The sequence below is a fragment of the Penicillium daleae genome (genome assembly GCF_028827525.1).
Source record: "Penicillium daleae strain IBT 16125 chromosome Unknown utg000002l_segment0_segment0, whole genome shotgun sequence".
In the NCBI taxonomy this organism is placed as follows: Eukaryota; Fungi; Ascomycota; class Eurotiomycetes; order Eurotiales; family Aspergillaceae; genus Penicillium; species Penicillium daleae.
In genome coordinates, this window is record NW_026623150.1 from 515,608 (window position 1) to 536,791 (window position 21,184).

At 50.9% G+C, this 21,184-nt stretch overlaps 6 protein-coding genes across 6 annotated transcripts; 5 read left to right on the top strand and 1 right to left on the bottom strand.

Moving 5' to 3' along the window:
- Nucleotides 1–1,211: 1,211 nt before the first annotated feature.
- Nucleotides 1,212–3,950, top strand: N7458_001208 (uncharacterized protein; the record flags this gene model as incomplete). Its single annotated transcript, XM_056904591.1, has 2 exons — nucleotides 1,212–1,305; nucleotides 1,624–3,950. 2 exons carry the CDS (start codon nucleotides 1,212–1,214, stop codon nucleotides 3,948–3,950), a joined length of 2,421 nt encoding a protein of 806 aa, XP_056768698.1.
- A 1,743-nt stretch (nucleotides 3,951–5,693) lies between these two features.
- Nucleotides 5,694–5,897, bottom strand: N7458_001209 (uncharacterized protein; the record flags this gene model as incomplete). The annotated part of the gene is made up of 1 exon (XM_056904592.1): nucleotides 5,694–5,897. The coding sequence occupies one exon, from the start codon at nucleotides 5,895–5,897 to the stop codon at nucleotides 5,694–5,696; it is 204 nt and encodes a 67-aa protein (XP_056768699.1).
- Nucleotides 5,898–6,684: 787 nt separating this feature from the next.
- ace1 (putative C2H2 transcription factor (Ace1)) lies at nucleotides 6,685–10,042 on the top strand (the record flags this gene model as incomplete). Its single annotated transcript, XM_056904593.1, has 4 exons — nucleotides 6,685–7,207; nucleotides 7,310–7,563; nucleotides 8,215–8,468; nucleotides 8,527–10,042. 4 exons carry the CDS (start codon nucleotides 6,685–6,687, stop codon nucleotides 10,040–10,042), a joined length of 2,547 nt encoding a protein of 848 aa, XP_056768700.1.
- Nucleotides 10,043–11,683: 1,641 nt separating this feature from the next.
- N7458_001211 (PX domain-containing protein) lies at nucleotides 11,684–14,829 on the top strand (the record flags this gene model as incomplete). Its single annotated transcript, XM_056904594.1, has 7 exons — nucleotides 11,684–11,789; nucleotides 11,876–12,105; nucleotides 12,196–12,504; nucleotides 12,557–13,187; nucleotides 13,247–13,343; nucleotides 13,399–14,542; nucleotides 14,605–14,829. 7 exons carry the CDS (start codon nucleotides 11,684–11,686, stop codon nucleotides 14,827–14,829), a joined length of 2,742 nt encoding a protein of 913 aa, XP_056768701.1.
- A 1,106-nt stretch (nucleotides 14,830–15,935) lies between these two features.
- On the top strand, nucleotides 15,936–17,685 carry N7458_001212 (uncharacterized protein; the record flags this gene model as incomplete). The annotated part of the gene is made up of 4 exons (XM_056904595.1): nucleotides 15,936–16,266; nucleotides 16,338–16,515; nucleotides 16,575–17,011; nucleotides 17,072–17,685. 4 exons carry the CDS (start codon nucleotides 15,936–15,938, stop codon nucleotides 17,683–17,685), a joined length of 1,560 nt encoding a protein of 519 aa, XP_056768702.1.
- Nucleotides 17,686–19,572: 1,887 nt separating this feature from the next.
- On the top strand, nucleotides 19,573–21,180 carry N7458_001213 (chromate transporter; the record flags this gene model as incomplete). The annotated part of the gene is made up of 4 exons (XM_056904596.1): nucleotides 19,573–19,695; nucleotides 19,750–19,797; nucleotides 19,857–19,978; nucleotides 20,028–21,180. The coding sequence occupies 4 exons, from the start codon at nucleotides 19,573–19,575 to the stop codon at nucleotides 21,178–21,180; spliced, it is 1,446 nt and encodes a 481-aa protein (XP_056768703.1).
- Between the last annotated feature and the right edge of the window lie 4 nt (nucleotides 21,181–21,184).

Genomic DNA, 21,184 nt, shown 5'->3' on the forward strand with positions numbered 1-21,184 from the left:
TCTTGCAGTTGTGTAGCACACCTTGGTCACGTATGGATGTGGCTTGGATTTCTTCCATGGACATGGAAGTTGAACTCCGGAAATGTTGTATGCAAGGGCATTGGCAGGGGCTTAAAACTGATGGTCTGTCTTTCCCGGTGTGATGGTCGCACACCTCCTACTGTAGCTCCACCATGGATGTGGTATCTGGTCTTAACTAAGCACCTGAGTATCCCGTCCAGGTGTCTATAGATACTAGAAGTGGCTCATTGGGTTACATTAACCAGGATATTCCGATCATGAGGTAGCTTGAGCCTCTACACCTTTGCTCGTGTTACACCCAGCCAGAACGAAGCGGGTCGCTAGAATTTGCCTACAGTGCCAGCCGTTATTGCCTTCGATGTTGAGAAACACAGAGCCACTGTTTCAAACTATAATCACATGATATGCTACACCTATTATGAATCTAGCGTAAATTACCTATTTCGTATGTTCTTCGTAAAGACACCCGTTGTTGTACCTATTCGTAAGAATACAAGAGGCCTGGGCGGCTAGAAGCTTTCTGCAAACTAAGCAAACTTGGCGACCGTTGCAATATGTCAACTTCCCTCCCTCCATTCCCCGGTTGCTTCACTGCAAAGGGTCTGGCGCTGCTCTGGTCCATCTCGGATCAGGATTGATAGGCAAGGCTCGATCTGAAGGCACGGCTTTTACGATAAAATTGAACGACCCGGTCCCAGAGAAATCTCGAAAATGTTGCTAATTTCACTGATATTGACTAGAAACCAGTGACGCAGCTGCGTGAATGGACCAACTTGTTTCGTATTGGCAAGAAGCTCTCTATGGCCATTGCCTTTAACTATAGGTCTGAAGATGATAATCACTGTATGGCTACAACAGAGCTGAAAAGAGACGCCGTGTGTCTACAACGAGCGGAATGTTGGTCGAGCAAGAGGCTCATATTGCTGCGGAAGAAGAGGGAATTGCACGACCCTTCAATCTGGAATGTTGTTTGACCTTATGTAGAGATCCATCGTCTGAACTCACGATATAATCCTGAGTAAATTGCTTACTTCAACACACTAATTTAGTCGCCTCTGGCAGCGTGCAGCGCGTTGCGCTAATCAAGTCACCTGATGATGAGGCTGAGCTGCCCCTCACTCGGCTGTGTGGCTAATTCCTGCTTAACCCTTCCTGAAATTACTCTAAGCGACCTATGAGTTGCTTTAACCATGGCGTGTAACTCATTTGGCAGCGCAAACTCTGGGCTCCAGATTGGAAATAATACTGGCAGTATCAACAATCCGCACTTTTACCTGCCCCTTGGTAAGTGTCAGTCAGAAAGGCCTTTAACGTTAACTATAACGGGCCGTAGGCAAGTTGACTAATAACCGCGCCCGCCCCAGAACCGCCAGAAACCCGCCCAGAGCCTCTATCTACCGTACCTTTCTTGCACGACGAAAACTTTGTCAATCGAGATACACTTCTTGCCCAAATTCACGAAAAATCGTCGGTACCGGGGTCCATAATAGTTCTTGTTGGTCTCGGCGGAGTTGGGTTAGGAAACACGCATCTAAAGGGTGTCTATTCAAGACTAACTGGACAATAGGAAAACACGACTTGCCATCGAATACTGCCACCCAGTCCGACAGCAATCTACCGACACATGGGTCTTCTGGATTCATGCGAGTAACGCAGCCCGCTGCGAGGACGGCCTGCGTGACCTTGCCGATCGAGCCAAGATTCCTGGGCGCAAGGACCGCAACACTAATATCTTCCAGCTCGTCGGAAACTGGCTTCAAGATACAACAATTGGAAAATGGATTCTTGTTCTGGATAATGTAGACGATGATGAGCTGCTTAGCAAACCTTTAGCGACTGGTACCGAGACCCAAGCAGACATCCAGGGCCATCCTTCGACACAGCCGCCGCTACGATACCTTCTGGAAAGCTTGAACGGCTCTATCATCATCACAAGTCGGAACAAAGGAGTAGCATTGGATATCGCCGGCTACACGAAGAACCTTATAGATGTGCAACCTATGAACCAAGCCGAAGCGCTCCTTTTACTACAGAACAAGTTGGACATACATATAAACAGGACCGATATGGTACAACTAGTGAAGGAACTAGAGTGTATGCCACTCGCGATCGTACAAGCTGCCAGTTATCTTACCCACCGCTCGCCCCGCATCTCAGTCTCGCTGTATTTGGAAAAGGTTCGAAATTGCGATAACGAAACGACTAAGCTTCTTAGCTACGAGGCAGGTCGCCTTCATCGTGACTGGGAGGCAAAGAATTCCATTGTATTGACATGGCAAATATCTTTCGACCATATTCGACAAACAAGACGATCTGCGGCTGACTTACTCTCTCTCATGAGTCTTTTCGACCCACAAGGAATCCCGGAGAAGCTTCTGGGGATTCAAAAGAGAGAGAGAAGTGAGAATAATTTGAGCTCTTCAGAGTTGTCTGTGAACAGCTCGGCTGACTCAGACTTTGAGGATGATATTGCAGCTCTCAGAGACTATTCGTTCATCCAGATCGGTGAAGATAGCACCATGTTCAGTATGCATCGGCTAGTGCAGCTCACGGTACGAGCATGGCTCACGACAGAAGGGGAAATAGAGCAATGGAAGCACCGATTTATTAGCAACCTGTGCCAGGAATTTCCGAGTGGTGGATATGAAAACAGGGAAAGCTGCAGACTGCTGTTTCCACACGTGAGATCAGCGATATCACACCGACCAGAAACCCAGGATTCCCAACAAGAATGGGCTACTCTACTTTATCGAGGCGCCCGATATGCACATGAAAACGGCAATACTCGGGAAGCTACGGAAATGGCTTCGAAGTCAAGGAAACAGAGGATAAGCATATTTGGTGTCGACAGTGAAGAAGCCCTTGAAAGCACAGTTATGCTAGCAACAGCATATCGGCGTGATGGACGGTGGGAGGAGGCCGAGCGCCTTGAGGTACAGGTGATGGAAATGCGAATGACGAGATGCGGCATTGAACATCCCAGCACGCTAGCGAGCATGGGCAACTTGGCAACGACCTATAGAAAGCAGGGTAGGTGGGAAGAGGCCGAGCAGCTTCTCCAACAGGTACTGAAGACACGCAAGACCAAGTTTGGCGTTAAACACCCCGGTACGCTAGCGAGTATGGGTAACTTAGCTACAACCTACCGGAAACAGGGCAGATGGGATGAGGCCGAACGACTTGAATTGCAAATTCTAGAGACGAGAATAACCAAGCTCGGCGACGACCACCTTACGACGCTAGCAAGCATGGGAAGCCTAGCAACGACCTATCGGAAGCAGGGCCGATGGGAGGAGGCTGAGCAGCTTCTTAAGCAGGTAGTGGAGATGCGCAAGACAAAGCTCGGGGACGACCATCCGGACACTCTGAGGAGTATGGCTAACCTGGCTGCTACCTACATGGAACAGGGCCGGTGGGAAGAGGCCGAGAGGCTTCAGGTGCAGGTGATCGAAACGCTCAAAACCAAGCTAGGCAACGAACATCCGGATACGCTGACGAGTGAAGTTGGCCTAGCGGCCAACTATAGAGAGCAGGGCAAGTGGGAGGAAGCCGAGCAGCTTCTCGAGCAGGTGGTGGTGACAAGCAAGACTAAGCTCGGCAACGACCATCCAGATACGCTGACGAGTATGGCTAACCTGGCTACTACCTACATGGAACAGGGCCGGTGGGAAGAGGCTGAGCGGCTTGAGGTGCAGGTGATGAAAATGCGCAAAACCAAGCTAGGGAACGAACATCCGGATACGCTGACGAGCATGGCCAGCCTTGCTCTTATCCGGAAATCTTCCGGCAAAACGGCAGATGCCATTGATTTGCTGAGAGATTGCCTAGCTAAGCAGAAACACATCATCGGACCTAATCATCCTCATGCAGTGTCAAATTTTGAAACCTTGCTTGGATGGGAAACTGAGCAGCTGAACATTGATGCATAAACCCTTGATCTATTTCCTCATTATCTGACAGATATCAATCACTGGACGTTTGTTGCCGAATATCTTTGCCGTATATCGTGCTGTATTTGTGGCATTCGAGCGATTGTGTCACTGCTGCTTTGCACTTGGAAACGACGGAACGAATCCTCTACGCATAATAATGTTTTCAACGGACAATATTTAGTATTCAATTGCTGTATTCTCAGCCAGCGATGCTTTTTAAACGTATGAGTCCAATGTCGTACCATAGCAGAGCGACGATGTTTTTCTTGCCATTTTGTGAGTGGTTTAGGTGACTGCAGTTGCTACGTTGGGAGGAGTGAGAGCGAAGAACGCCAAGGTGGGTGTGGCTAATTTTTGATATGGCACAGGTGTTATTTTTGGACATGTAACAGTACATGACTATACTTTCTGCCCACCCACCGCTTCCGATGCAAACATAGAACAAAACTTTAAATTCGAGATTAGCCATATAAGGTTTAGTTTCTCATGTGACTAAGGTTTGAAACAGTGCCTCTCTGTTCCCCGATTTGGAGGCAATAACAGCCGGCACGGTACACACGCGAGCAAAGGCTTTGGACCAGCGGAACACACTCTAGTCAAGTAGAACTTGAAGGATATCTTCTCTGTATCGCTCAGAAGATTCTTATGAGTCATTAATATGGAGAAAAGATTCTACAATAGGCGCTGGCGCCTACGTCCTCTCACGGTCGCCTTGAGGATGCCTAGTCCAGACCCGCTACAGCCTGGATGTTAACCTCTCCCAAGGCGCCCGCGAGGTCTTCTTGCGCATATATAATGACAAGGCTAGTCTACAGTCTCCATCTACACCTCTGAGTTTCCTCGACTTTTCATATCAACCCAAATGGAGGATACACCCTTGTCGCAAATGTTCGTCACCGCCACATTTCACCCCCAAACCCAACGCGACCCTATCAACGTGTCAGATTGGGGTTCCTGTGGCGGAGCTGCCACTTAGCACGCAGGGAAGGAGTGTCCAGCCCCAGCGATCTTAAGAAATTGACCAAGTCAGCTTCAAAACCAGGCAGACGAAAACGAGAAAAAAAACCCGAAATCTGCAAGTCGATACGACAATACGAGGGGGAACCAGTTCAACCGTTCAACGGCCGAGCCATCCGCGAGGCTCAAATTCCCGTGTGGCGGGTCCACCCAGTGAAATCCAGACTGCCCGACGGCGATATCCGTTTGGTTAGGCTCGTTCAGGGTCGTGAGGGTCTTTATGATTGAACAATTGCACGGTGGCTGGCCCATCATTCGTCCGTGTGGAATGTGGATGTGAAGATCAGCGGATCGGAAGGTGTTCTTCCCCCAGACCAACTGGCCTGGCAAGGCTAAGCATGTCTGCTTGGAAGAGACGAAGGCTTCGTGGTCTGCTCTTTTGAGCCAAAGGCCAACACTTGGGTCTTGGGGTTTTGCCAACTATTTCTGTTGAAGGATGTGCCGTCCTGGCGAAGAGCTAGAGGGGGAGAAAACGTCCGCCTTTTTTCTAGGCGGCCAAATATCTGACGTCGCCCTGCGCAAAGATTACCTGGCGATAAGCTGACGGCGCAGGCAGTGATTTTTCTCTCTCTCTGAATGGAAGAGGAACGCCGCACCCCTGGTCGCAGGGAAACCTTGTCAGACGGGGGGAGTTTGAGGCTCTCGGGGTTTGGGACACGAAAGGACAAAAAGGACCAAAAGGACGGAGCAATTCTGGCTCCGCGGATCCCGTCGTGTTCCATTTTAGGAGCCCGTGGTGGAGTCTGGTATTATTACGATTCGTAACGGAATGGGGCCATGTGTTCGACCCAGCGCAAGGCCCAGGTTTCCAAACTTTCCATAGTTTTGTAGGCCACGCTTTCTGTGGCCTGCGCCCGAGCGGCTGACCGTGACAATACCAAAACGCTTGGCAAGGCCAATCAGCGGCAATTGAATCTGCTCAGCCATCGCACACGATTCCCCTTTGGTGCTAGTGGATTCGACCATCAGGCAGACATCTAACGCGCAAGTCCACTCCGTCTGCTCCGTCATCTTCCTCCTGCGCTCTCCACGATTCCTTTTCTCTCCTCGTATTTGCTTCTCGCATTAAGCCCGCCGTTCGCCATCTTCTGCACTGTGTAGAATCTCGTCGTCGCCAGTATTTCGTCGATTTAGGTGGTCGAACTGCCCCTCCTCGCCTTGAAACCCCCTCGATCGATAACGGTTCCGACCGTTTATCCATCATCGATCGTTGCGAACGTCGGTCGACTTCGTCCGCTTCGCTGGCATCGATTTCCCTCATCAGTAGATTTGTCTTTGCATATCGTGGCCTTCACAAGGCATTTGGGATACGCTTGATCGGTTGATCCGTGAGCCTGCCAACCTGCCTAGCGACCATTGCCAAACACCCGCTTGGCCTTGTCACCGTTCGTGATCTCCTGCTGCTGGATCTGTATTCCAGCGCTTGATTGCATCGTCACGACTCTCCCAACGCTTGATATCCTTGTTGACGCAAGAGCGGTACCGGTTGCCCTCGATATATAAAGAAACCGGTTCGAAGTCGCAAGCCGGACCAAATCTGGAGCCCGGGCGTAGTCTCTGACTCGACCGTACGTCACATCACGAATCACGAATCAGCTGAACCATCCATCTGGTGAGTCACTGGGCATTAGCCAATCATCCGGAACAATCTGTCCTTTCGGGGGCATTGAGTGCAGCCGTACTAACGCGGGCATCGATGCAGAACCAATCCATCATGGTGTCTGCTCAATTCGAGTCCACTCGGGTGCACCCGCGTCGGCGGCCCGTCATAAACACCACGCTGGCCCCGGAGGCGGAGTCCAGTTCTTCTTCCAAAATGCAACTGAAGAAGGGTGAGACGTTCAGTACTCCCACCAGCCCGCCGTCGAGTGATCGTGATCCGGTGTTGAACATCCGATCTCTTCCTCGTCGCTCGCCGACATCGCTGGATGCTATTACTGCTAGTGAGCAGCGTATGGCATCTATTCTTGAGCGGTTGACTCTTGACGATCAGCCCGAGGAGAAGTCGTCCTCTGCTGATGATATGGATGCGGTGAAAACCGAGTCCAAGTCTGCCGTCTCGACTCCCTCGAAGCCCTCGAGCGAGGACGGATATGACCTGTTTCCTTTGGAGAAGAAGGAGCAGCAGCAACAACAACAACAACAACAACAAGAACCAGAACATGGCCACGAGTCCGACAGTGGACTTGGGTCGTCCGTTAGCAGCCGTGAATCGCTGGCTGATCCATCCGAAAAAGGTAAGCGCATGTGATCCACCACAAACACAAACGATGCCATCCCCAGCCCTATCCATTTCCTCTTTGGGCCCAGACTAACATCCGGATTTCCTCTTCGGGAAGTGAACAATGAGATTCACCTGGGACAATCCGCCATTACCACTGCTTCCACCAACTTCGACCAAGGCTCCAGTCCTCGCCGTCAATTATCCTACTCGGCGTGTAAACAGATTGAGCGCTTCATTCTGGTCCCGATCCTTAAGGAACCCAAGCTGAAGCCGTTCCATCCTCTCGTCCGCAGCATTCCCACTCGCATCGTGAACAAGCAGATTGTTTGCCTTCGCGATCTCGAGAAAATCCTCTTGTGGCTCGCTCCTGTAAGTCTGCTCTACTCTCCTATCGTCCGTCTGCCTCTGCCTCTCTGCTTCTGCCTCTCTGCTTCTGCCTCTCTGCTTCTGCCTCTCCTACTTTTTCCTCCCTCCTAACCTCCTCCTCTTCCAACTCTCGTCCTTTCTCATTTTTTTTTCCTTCTTTCCTTCGCAACTTTTCTTCTCCCACCGTCCTTCGTCTATCCAATTCCTTTTTCCATCGCCCAGTCTCTCCTTCGTCCATTTTTCTTCTCCCACCAGCATCCTCTCCTTTTGCAACTTTCTTCCTCACCAACAGTCCTTCTTTTCCACTCCTGTTTCCTACCCAATTTTCCCACTCACTCAGTCCCCCCGTCTCCAATCCTTCTTCTCCCCCTAATTTCTTCTCTCACCGTCCTTCTCCTTCGCCCACCCGCTTCCTCTATCAAGTTCTGCCCTCACCACTTCTCTCCCTCTCCAACCCTCTTTTCCTCCCGAGTTTCTCCCCTCACTTCGTTTCTCTTTCACCACTTTTCTCCCCCTCGGTCTTTCCCCTCAGTCTTCTCCCTCACCAGTCTTCGTTCTCTCCGAACCCCGTTCTCAAGTTTCTCCCCCTCCCTTATTCTTATCTTCTCGTTTCGGTACTGGCGTTCTGGTTGCTCATAAGGTCTCCTGTTTCAGAAACTCTCGGCGTCTCGGTCTTCGTATCTCGGCTTCTGCGAGTTTACCATCCAGTGTCTGCACACTTCGACCTCTCATCTCAACGCTCGGGATCAACGACTTCCCGCTGATCGCCCTTACACTAACGGTTACTTCCTCGACCTTGTCACTCAGGTTCGACGCTACGCCGCGATGATCCAGGCTAATCGCCAGCGGGTCCAAGCGGCCCAGGACTCCCAGACTCAGTCCGCCAAGAAGGACGAGCCGTCCTCCCTGTGAGTCGACACCCCCATGTTTGATCCCAACTTTCATCTCATACTGACAACTTGACAGTATCACCACCGCCGCCCTCGAAGGCGGTCTCTCCAAGAATGGTCGCCCTGCCGAGCTGACCATGATACAGGATGGCAAGGTCATCTCCCTGGCCACTGGCCTTCCTTATGAGCCCGATGCTCCTGCTACCTTCAAGCGCACCATCACTCTCGATGATGAAGGCGATGAGGGTGTCATGCGCTCCATGGCTCGTCGCAAGAAGAATGCCCCTCCCATGGACATCAATCAGAAATGCGCTCACTGCGACAAGGTCTTCAAGCGTCCCTGCGACCTGACCAAGCACGAGAAGACCCACTCCCGCCCCTGGAAGTGCACCGACACCACCTGCAAGTACTATCAAATCGGTTGGCCGACTGAAAAGGAGCGCGACCGCCACATGAACGACAAGCACTCCGACAGCCCCAACATCTTCCGCTGCCACTTCGAGCCCTGCACTTACCACTCCAAGCGTGAGAGCAACTGCAAGCAGCACATGGAGAAAGCTCATGGCTGGGTCTACGTTCGTTCCAAGCACAGCTCCCGTACTCTCGGTTCCAAGAGCAAGCGCGGCACCTCCATCCGGGCCACCTCGCTCCAGGCCACTCCCGACACCCCGAGCGTGTCGACTCCTGCTTCCGGCCCCACCGACTTCAGCACTCCCAGTGTCGGCCCGACCCCTTCGCCTTACGAGGGCCCTGCTGAGCTCCCCGATGGCGCGACCTTCAACTTTGCAGACCCTCCTGCCATGGTCCCGGGCGAAGACTTCCCGGACTTTTTCGATACCTTCAATCTCGCCGATATCGCTGCCAATGGCTACACCGGTATGCACTACGAGCCGTACCAGGCCCCCTCCTCGGCCGGTATGAGCAATGATGCCGGCGTCAACAGTTACACTGGCTTCGATAACTCGCCCCAGCCCACTCCCTACTCGGCGGGCATGAGCAACGATATTGGTCTCGGCAGTTTCACTGGTCTCGACAACTCGCCCCAACAGACCCCTTCTCTGGCGGGCATGACCAATGATACCGGTGTCGACAGCTACTCTGGCTTCGACAACTCGCCCCAGGAGACCCCTTACTCGGCGGCCATGAGCAACGACCAGGTCTTCTCCGCCTTCGACCTCGCTGGCCTGAACCACCTCCAGGCTCAGTTTGCGGCTGGTGAACCCGAGAGCCTCATCCCCACGCTGGATGAGTTCAGCACCTATCACATGCAGCTGCCCACTGCTGCTGAGGGTCTGAACGCTGGCCTCAAGCCAATCTCCGAGGACCAGCTCATGATGAACATGGGAGCTGGAAACTTTGCCGCGGCGGCACCCACCCACCTGCCTGGTCTCTCCCCCGGTGCCCAAGGGGGTTTGATGCTGTATGCCCCCGACTCGGGCATGTCGGGCAACAACATCTCGAGCGACTTTCCGTTCGGTCTTCCCCTGGCTCAGCAGCCAGTGAACGATTTCACCTTGTTTGGTGAGACCGTTTCGCAGGAGCAGAGCCCCGAGCAGATGTACGGGCAGTCGGAGCACATGTCGATGGATTAGGGCTCCATCGACATGAACATCAAGGCCATGCAGAATGAGATTGACATGGCGATGCTGTCGGAGATGCTGGGACTCGACACCCTGTAGATGGAGGGTGCCTGGCGCCGTTTCCTTTTCTTTTTTCTGTTTTTTTTTCTTACATGCAATCTAGCATGTAATTTATGACCCTGGATATGTCTGGTCTTTTCATATTGATCTGACCTTGCTACGACTAATAATCTGAATCTGATCTACCCGTTGTTTTTGAACTCGATCTTTTCTAATAGTTAAGCACCTCAGTCACGATTCAAAAGAGATAGATTATAGATGGTAGCCCGTACTGCTTGAACTGGTATCTTCTGCTGTAGGCATCTCTCCTTCTCACTGGAAATCTCCTCTACCTACTGTTCTTCCTATGGCTTAGCAGCCCGTGGCTGATTTCACCCTCTTCGCGACACTGGACGAACGAGAACCTGTATGACTCCCAGGAAGTTTAAGCGGTACTAAGATATGGAACAATGCATCTCCCTGGCTTATTACATGCCCAACCGTCAGCCCTGTAGACGCACTAGGCAGCATGATATTCAGCTCTATGGGCGTGGATTTTCCCGCAGTGCCAATGAATGCCAATGCCGGGTCACGGTGGAGCAGGCCGCGTCAGGGGGGCAAATTTGGGAGTACAGTATGTACCCTTAAAGCATCATGTCTTGCCTGACTATGTATACGTACTATAGTTTGTGATTGGAGTACTAGGTGTAGTGTCATGAGTGTCTCGGATCGTACTTTTCTCCAGCCGTACCAGCCTGGGAGAGGTGGATCGGTGGCGGAGCCTTCAAAGTGCTCAGTTATACAAGTTCAGTTATATGATTACTCGTATTGTCTGTTTCCTTGGCCGTGTCCCCATAATACTAGCTTTGCCCAAGTCAGTGTGATCGGCCAGTTTCGGGCAATATCGTGCAGTTGTACTCCGTCGAGGGCTCCAAATGGTAATAGCGACAGTGTTCCATCGAGAATGATACAGAATCATTAACGGAGGCGATCTCGTGGCTTTATCGCCGAATCTAAACCCTAGTTTTAAACCGATAGGCTAGCCAGGTAGACAGAGGATCGAAATGCCACCCATGTCATCCCTCATCGAATACAGTGGCTGTTCCTTGACCGACGATCATCCAGTCCTACGGGTCAGGGTAGGGGGCAGGCCTTGTAAATTAACAATTGACCGAGGGGTGCCGAGTGGACGAAAGGATGCCGGGCACATTTGGGATTACTCGGGCAGTGACCAGTGACGACATCTCCGCCCACTTTTCTTGCGACCATCAACAACACCAGTTCTGCTCCCTCTCGCCCCTACCAGCAATTGCGCTCTAGAACACAAAAACTACAGAGTCTAGTCGCACATACTCGCTGATTTTGCATCTGTTGAGATTCTTTTTCCTATTAATCAGCAAGCCTCGTTGGGGAAACGCTCACGGGGGCTGTGTGGGTGGTGCCGGCTACTATTGAATCTCGGCGACACGCCGCCCAGACCTGAAGCTGACAAGGCCAGGCAGACGAATTCTCCTTCCTCCCATCTCACCACAACCACTTTTGCTTTAAGCAGATTGATTGTACGACCGATATCAGGGATTCTGCATCCTTTCCGACCACAGTCTCGCGCCCAGCATGTCGGCGCTCGATGAGAAGGCCGTCGCCAACGGCGGTCAGCCCAGAGCTAGTGCATCAGTACCCCCGCTGGACGGTCAGATCCTGACCGGCAAGCAGGAGCACTGTAAGTGAACGGAAAAATACGCCGAGATAGCAGGATAACCTCTTGATTGGAAGGATTACTGACATTTCCTGTGACCTGCATTGTAGATCTCAAGCGCGAGCTCATCTCTCGACAGGTCCGCGGCGAAATCTCCGAGCTCAACTCCCCAACTGCGTTGCAGCGCTTCGGCGCACCCTTTCGATCGGACTTCGGCGAAGTCGCCCCGATCGACTCAGAGCTCCCGATTTTAAGATACATCTTCGTGCATCATGTCCGCAACTTCCCATTCCTCGATCAGGCGCAGGAGAAACAGTTTTGGCAGGATAAGCTACAAGTGGTGCGTGTGACCGGATCCCAAGGAACGCGTGGAGAGATGCAGGGCAGGCGTGTGGGATACAGTGTTAACATTTCTTATCCTTGATTCTAGTTCCTCGAGTCCTTTGCCAACAAGCATGTCTCGTCCTCGGAGGATCGCCTGGAGGAGACCAAGCGGCGGAAACTGGCTCGCAAGAGCGAGAAGCTTGTGGAGCTCATGATGGTTTCCGGCGTGCCGACCGCATCGGGCTATGAGGAGCGTATCCAGTTCTCGGAGATGGAGATTGTTGAGCGCGGCGCGAATGACAAGGGTCTGCTAGTCAACATGCCCGAGGGCCATGCCATCAATGGCTGGGACGTCAATGTTGCAGCGGTGCGGGTGACGTCGGTGAAGCGGACGGTCCGGTATCACCCTCACGCGGTGAGTAACCTATCCGCTGGAAGAAGGAATTTATTCTAACAGAATTTTGCAGGAATTCATCATCCGAGTGCGCCGAGAAGGCAAGGAGGAGTTCCACATTGGCCGAAGATATGGCGAATTCGTCAAGCTCCATCGCAGACTACGTACCGAGTTCCCTGGCAAGCACTTGCCACCGCTCCCTCGCAAGAACAAGTCCTCGACCACATCCAGCTGGTTCGGATCCACAGAAGACGACAACGAATCGGTCTCCTCCGTCTCTACTCAAGATGCTAGTGTATCAGACGAGCCAACCTCAAGCACGGGCCAAACATTGACGGTTGAAAGTGTTGTTCGCCGATCAGTCTCGAAAAGCTCTTTGCGATCCTCTAAATCCCCGGGTGTATCAACGGAAGTGGTGTCACGACAGACGGTTCTGTACCGCGAGGAACAACGTGTCTCTCTTCGTGCCTTCCTGCGTACCATACTGCAGAACAAGCGGGTTGCCGAGTCCAAGGCTATGCAGGAGTTCTTGACTGCCAAGCCTATCTCATTAAACGAGGAGGAATTGATCGATGTGAAACGACGCAAGGAAATGGATGCAGTCAGAATCGAGGAGCAGAAACGCTTCTACGAAATCGCCAGGCAACGAGCCGCCGAGCTAGATGTCTACATGGAGCAGTTCCGAAGGGACATTGTGGAGAGCAGTATGTCTTCATTCTTGTTCTTAATTGCCGGGAGAGTGGTGCTAATATGTTATTGCTAGATGGTCTGACAAAGCTCTTTGCTGAGATTCGGGAGAAACCCTGCATTGCCGAGCTCAGCCCGCAATACCAAAAATTCGCCGAATGGCTGCGGATAGAGTAAGTTTTAACCCCCACACTCGAGTGTGTGTTCCTTTTTGACTGACTGTGCTAGGGTTGCTGCAACCGTCTACCACCTGTTCCTCGCCGAAGACAATTCTCCCGAAATGTTCGCACAGGCCAAGCGAATCCATGGCCTTGTCCCTTACACATTGATGAAGAATGTCATTCGTATCGCCAACCCAGCGGCGGTCATGTCTGGTGTTCTGGACCTGTTCCTTGCTCAACCTTTCGGCTCACGCTCTCTCTTGCAGCGAATCTTCTCCATGACGCTTAATGAGGGCATCAAGGACTTCCAGAAATCCATTAATTCTCTGACTGCCAAGGTTGAAGACACCGTGTTGACCCAGAAACTCAAGAGTTTCGTGGATGCAGAAGAAGATATAAAGAACATCATCCGAGAGGAGGCCGAGGCGGAAGACGTCGACCTTATCGTCGCTATTCTGCGCTCTGAGCTCATTCCACCCGAGTTGACTCCTGAGCAAATTGGCAAGGTGTTTAATAGTTGGGTGGCATGGAACTACGCGGTTGACCATGTCGATGTGGAAATGCAGCAGGGGGCTCAGTGGTTCGCCAACATGAAGCAGCTTCTGAAGCTGTACACCCGTCAACGCGACAAGGCGATGATGCTCAGCATCGTGGAGGAGCCCGCCACCCTCCAGCTATTCCGTGACCTCTTCACCATCTTCTACGAACCACTCGTCCGGGTGTACAAGTCCGCCAATGTGTATAGCAGCATTACTGACTTCGCCTTGTTCGCCGACGATGCGATCTCGGTGATCGAGAGCGCCCAGCGCCAAGATGCCTCAGCCGACCCGAACCAGACCGTACAGGCCTTTATTGATTTGTGCGCGCGCCACGAGGACAACTTTTACAAGTTTATCCACGAGGTGCATTTGCACGATAACGGGCTGTTCCAGTCCTTGATGTCCTGGATCGAGGAGATCCTCGAGTTCCTGCGCAAGGGGCCACGGGGTGGTAAGATGGATATGAATGCCATGTTCCAGGGCGCCGTGGGCGTCGGCCAGATTGACAAGGAGGTTGCGCTGGAAGAAATTAACGCCCTGATCAAGTGGCAGGAGGACCGCAAGAGATGGCACTTGAACAAGACGCGGCAGAAGATGGCCGCTGAAGGTACAGCCGGAGAGATGATTCCGGGCACGAGCACCTTCAACAGCAGCGACTTTGGTCTAGACGAGGTACGTTCTAACACTTCCCCCAAAATACACATCCCCACACAGTTCTAACTATTTTCTTCCAGGCCGACCTCGAAGACCTGACCATCTCGGACGCAGCCTCCGACTCCGAAGACGAAGACGAGGAAGACGACGAGGACGACCCGATCGCAGTCGAACGCCGTCGCCGCATCAAGAAACAGGATCAACTCCGCCGCACAGCCGGCGAGCCCGTCAAACCAGACGTGACCGAAGTCCTGAAACTGATGGATCCATTCGTGGCGATGCTGCGACAAGTCCTGGCTGACTAGACATGGCTCTGCTGTGGCTTTCCTATACTTGCTTGCTTCCTTTTTTTTTCTTTTTGCAACCCGATACCACGAATCCCTTGCATGTGTTTTTGCTTCGTGATGACTCTGGCCTGAGGACGGTCTTTGCATTGTTAGGTTTTGATTGGTTGATTGCATTTGATGAAGACTTCGAGTTTGGATACATTGCTGGGAATATGTCACTCCAGTGATGGTATGCTTATATCATGGCGAGGATTGGTGATTACCACAAGACAGGGCATGGCTTACATGTTCAATAGAGGGGCAATTACGAGAATACATTTTTTAATCGCACGCAGCGACGCTTTTCTCCCGCGCTAGTCTCCGTACACTAATTAGATACCTCTTACTGACTCGTTTCCTCTGTCTGATGATCAAGCGCTTTGAGACTCCAAATACCTCAGAATTGTGACACATATACCTTTCCTTGCTGCATAAAGAACCATCAAAAGCCGTGCAAACACAACACCACGCCGGAGAAGCCCATTTCCAGGACATTTCCGTGCCAAGCGTCGGAAAACAGCGCTCTTGGCATCGCGGAGAAAGCCCGGAGAAGATTGAAAGTTGTTTACCCCGCAAGAGCCAATAGGCTTGGCCTGCAGTAAACAAAAGGAAGTCTGAACTCAGTTACCATGATCTACGAGGGTAGCAAAGCTGTGATTGGACACTTATCCGTGGCCGCGGACCACGCGCGCTCAAATTTTCCATATATGAGACTGGAGAGACTGGGTTCGCGATCGTCGAGTGGAGTGTCATCGTGCCGTGGCCTCCCACTCCCCCGCAATTTAGGTTATCAGACCCCCACAGGCTGAGCCGGTCGCCAAGGTCGGGGTTGAGAGGATTGGGTGGGTGGGAGCTTGGATCAGACGGGATGGTTGTCAAGCTTAGGTCTGATGCGAGATGCTGATGGCGTGGCATGTCTTGCCAAGAGGAGATATCCGAGATGGTGTATATATACACCGTGTCCCGCTGGGGTGGATGGATAAGGGGATAGTCAGCGAGACATCTACAGCTGTGGTTGTCTACTTTGTTGAGTTTGCTAGGTGAAACGACTATCTCGTGCAGTTCACTCGGAGTATCTTGCAGCTATGAATCCTGGATCTATCCGCAAAGAGGATGTCGAGATTGTCGATCAGCCTTCTCATGTCGAGACTCTCCCCAAGCCTTCGCATATCACGGAGATTGACACTTTTCGTGTCGTCGGTTTGACCCCCGATGATGAGCAGTTTTATATCAATTTCTCTCAGGAACGTCGGAAGAAGGTCTTTCGGAAGGTGGATGTTCGTTTGGTCCCGATGCTGGCGTTGCTGTACTTGATGTGCCATATCGACCGTGCGAATATCGGAAATGCCAAGATCGAAGGCATGGTTCAGGATCTAGGTATGACGGGAGTGCAGTACAATACTGTGCTTTCAATCTGTGAGTTCACTGTCATTGCTATTTTGGGAATCTGCTCGGAACTGTTGATGACTGGTTTACGTCCGTGATAGTCTTCATTCCCTATGTGCTGTTCGAAGTCCCTAGCAACATCCTTCTCAAGAAATTCAAACGCCCTTCAACCTACCTGGGCATTCTTGTCGTCAGCTGGGGAATTGTCATGACATGCACGGGTCTCGTCAAGAACTTTGCAGGTCTTATGACTACTCGAGTGCTGCTGGGTATCTTCGAGTACGTACCTTTGATCCTCGCGTTTTCGATGGTAAACGAGACTGACACGCAACATCTAGGGCTGGCTTCTTCCCGGGTGCCATTTATCTCTGCTCTTACTGGTACATGCCAAAAGACCTGGCTCTCCGCATTTCATACTTCTACTGTGCCAGTGCATTGTCCGGTGCCTTCTCCGGTCTACTAGCCGCCGCCATCGCCAAGATGGATGGTATCGGCGGCCTGGAAGGCTGGCGATGGATTTTCCTCCTAGAGGGACTCTTGAGTGTCGTTCTAGGTGTAATGTGTTTCTTCCTCCTCATCGACACCCCCGCGTTCTCCACGCGCTGGCTGTCTCCCGAGGAAGTTCGTTTCCTCGAGCTCTCCATGTTCATCAAGCAAGGTGGAACCAGCAGTGAAGAAACAAGCTTCAAGATGCGAGATCTGAAGAAAGTGCTGCAGAACTGGAGAATCTACGTGCAAGCTTATTTCTTGCTGTGCCAGTCAGCCCTGTCCTATGGTAAGTATATCCTCAAATCGTCGTCTCTGGGCTCGAGCTAACACATGTACCTATACTCAGGCACCAAATTCACTCTTCCCACCATCACCAAAGCAATGGGCTTCAGCTCGACCAACGCCCAACTAACCTCCGCTCCACCCTACGTCGTCGCAGCCATCTCAGCTATCATCTTCGCCCGACTATCCGATCGCTTCTACTGGCGAATGCCATTCGTAGCCATCCCCATGATAATCGTGGTAATCGCCTACGCAATCCTCTTCTCTCTCAACGGCGCCCTCGAATCAAAGCGCGGAGTAGCCTACTTCGCCGTCGTCCTCGGCGTAGCCGGAATCTACCCGATACAATCCGCCGCCGCATCGTGGAACGCGAACAACATCGCTCCATCTGCGCGCCGAGCCATCGGCATTGCGCTCATGAACTGCGTTGGAAATGTTGGCGGCATTGTGGGCAGTTTCATGTACATTGAGAAGGAGAATCCCAAGTATCCCACTGGCTTTGGGCTTAGTCTTGCGCTCGCTGGGTTTGGCCTGTTTGTTGCTTTCTTCCTTGAGTGGAGTTATAAGAAGGGGAATGCGCGGAAGGCTAAGGTGGCGGATGAGGCGAGGGTCAAGTACACGGAGGATGAGCTGTTTGATATGGGTGATAAGTCGCCGCTGTTCAAATATGTGCTGTAACTGTTGGATTTGAAGGATAAGTTGTGGAGAACATCCCGAAACTGATGCAACCACCTCCACTCTTGAGGATTGTCCAGCCCCACCGCCAAGAGACACTAGTCCACATTAGAAATAGGTCCGGAATATCAACGTTCCTATACTGGAAGGCGCGCGCATAGTGCGCAACGGCCCTGAAACGATGAAGTAGAGAGGACGAAAAAAAAAGAATGGCAACAAATTTGTTTCACTGTAACCTAAACGCATATGAAGATTGACCATCGATGAGCCAGAGTATACAACGGAACCTTGTAATAAAAACAAGGTAAAAATATTCGGGAATATAATAAAAGTCATTATTTGATTTCGACGATTGAACAGACTTATAGGTATATGACTGCTTTTCTCGCCTCGGAATTTAGGAGTTAAATCGTGCAGCTACTATTAGCGAAGGCTATTGCTCACGACGAAAGATAACGTTAATATCTTATGTCGTTCTGTCTCGGTTTTGAGCAATTATCTATATTGACTATGCTTTTAATTTTACCCACTCTAATTGAGTCTGACGTATTGAAACTGATCTATGAAATCAACGCAAAAGGGTCTAAGAGATATCGATTAGAACAGTCAAAAGCACCTGGTTATCAACTCTACAACCCTCCACTAGAGTTCTTCCTAATCGGAACCTATTTTGCATCCGTATATGCACTATGTCTAGGTTTATGCCTCTTCGGTTGTATAGGGCGATTAATCGATATGCTAATAAGCAAAGAGTCGTTCGTTCCTCCGCATAATCATAACCTCTTGCACATTCCTCTCGGTTTGGAGGTTGGCTGGGTTCATTATCGGGGTATGCCAAGGACATAACCGGCCCCTTACAAATACCGGTTAGTGTTGAGCGGGGGATTTCGTATAGCTTCGCTGCTGCGCGAATAGATTTGATTCGGCCATTTTTAATATCATCAGGGGCTAATAAGATCTTGCCCTCTTGATTGGCCGATTTCTGCGAAGATTTAGAGCTAATTGGCGGCATGGTAGTTGGTTGAAGTTGGTAGGTGGGTAGGTTAACGCGATTTTGGATGGGGTGTCCAGACTGGCCGGGAATTACGTTAATAGTGCTGATGTGACACACTGGTATCGCGATCTTAACAGCACTGCGACTACGACCCACGAAAAGCCCCCTATTGAATTGTGAAATTAATGTTTCTACATGGTACCTCAGTAGAATGTTCTAGATCGATAGGTCATTAGTTTGGCTATTTGCCAGCTAACATGTACTTATATAAGTTCCCCAAACAGCATCTATTCGTAGTCTAAGAGCCAAAACCTTTCGCGGAACGTGCACGTACATGCGAGATGAAAAGGAGAGCAAGTGGGCACGAAAAAACAGTTACCGTAAGTTACTATGGATAAGCGCACACAACTAGTATGGGCCGGGACTGATGTTAGCGTGAGACTCCTTACTGTATAGCTCACCTATTTTTGTATACTCTTCCTCCAGAATATATGTAAATCCCTTTTCTTTAACCAGGAACTTCAGCTTGTCAAAGTCACGTGATACATGCAGAAGTCTGAGTGCATGAGCTATTTCCGCGGTCGGCGAAAGAGGTCCTCGCAAATCAATCATGAAAAATTGCGTCCCTTTTCGGGCTGCGAAAGGGGCTATCAGAGCCTAGCATAATCGGGCAGATCCAGGTAACGTTAACTACGAAAGACCTTACTAATTAGATTCGTTTCAACTGATCTGATTTGTGGAGTATGGCGCACATAGCACCAGTTATGACGAGCGTGCCAAGGCTAGTTGGAATTTAGACGTCTACCAGTTAGCAATTATTTAGTGATAATACTACAGATAGGATTAGATCGATCAATTGGCAGAGTAGAGTACGAGTTGTCCTATGCTATTTCACTATGGCTTCGAATGGATGGAAGTATGCAGCACGCGAGGCTGGTCTCCATGTTTGGAAGATTCTTCAGGTGAACTGGTACCTCGGATTTACTGCATTCGGCGGGCCCCCGGTTCATTTCAAGATCGTAAGTAACGTGTCCAGCATCTAATTTGACCACTCAGCTCTGATTGCATGGTAGTTCTATGACAAGTTTGTTTTAAAACTTAACTTTGTTGACGAGCAGTTGGTATGTCTTCAAATGCAGCGTCGTTTAGTCCTCCAAAAATACTAAGTGTGCCATCTTAGTATCAGGAGCTCTTCAGTATCTCGCAAGCTCTGTCTGGACCTGCTAGCACAAAGATGCTTTACTGCGTGAACCTTATCCACGATGGTTTGCTCGGAGCTGTCCTTGGATTTATTACTTGGAGGTATGGTCACTAGCGAGGGATCGAAAGTTGATGCTGACGTAACGATTAGTCTCCCTGGTGCTCTAGGCATGTTTGGCCTCTCTATTGGTATTTCTAATATCGACGAGAGTTTGCCTCCTGCAGTTTATGCTGTACTTTCAGGACTCAACGCCGCCACGGTCGGTATAATTGCCCTAGCGGCAGTCGAGCTCTCGGATAAAGCAGTCACGGACCACCTCACTCGGATTCTGGTCTTTCTCGCTGCTACCGCTGGAATGCTATATAATGCGCTGTGGTACTTTCCAGTTCTTATGTTTGCAGCGGGTTGCAGTACGGTTATATACGATTACCGCTGGTTTCACCGACCTATCCGAGCCATATTCAAGCTCATACGGAAAGTAACAACATTCAATTTTTCTGGGGTGGGAGGAACTGGCAGAGATGAAAGCGATCCTGCTCACGAATTTAATAACTTTGGCGAAGCGTTCGACGATCATAACCGGTACTCTGCTCAGGATTCTGAGCCACGCACTATACCACCTGGCCGTCGTTTGAACTTCTCTTGGAAGTCAGGTGCAGCAATAATTGCAACATTCTCCCTTACATTCGTTATTATCATGGTTCTTCGAAGCGTCTTACGTCAAACTCCGCTCCTGTACAAACTCTTCGCCAACCTTTATCTTGCTGGAACTATTATTTTCGGTGGCGGCCCGGTCGTGATCCCGCTACTCAGAGAATATATTGTGGCTGAGGGATGGGTCAGCCCGCGCGATTTCCTCATCGGCCTCGCCGTTATACAAGCATGTCCTGGACCAAATTTCAACTTCGCCGTATTTTTGGGTAGCCTGACCGCTATCCATGGCGGATACCCCGCTGTTACTGGAGCCATTCTCGGTTTCTGCGGAATTTTCGCTCCTGGTATTATTCTCGTTCATGGAACAATGGGTATGTGGGAAGGGTTGCGAAGTCGACGCTGGGTGAAATCTGCGGTAAGAGGCATCAACGCCGGGGCAGTTGGTTTAATATATACAGCGGTGTATCGGATATGGCAGATTGGCTATATAGATGAAGGTTTCCAATCAGGCAAGAGCCTGGGAAATGATCCATGGTGGGTGGTCGTGGCCGCCACTAGCTATGTGGGCGGGCGATACTTTGGCATTGCAGCACCGCTCGCTATTCTTCTCGGTGCTGTGTTAGGCTTGATCAGATATGGAGCGATTTAGTTTG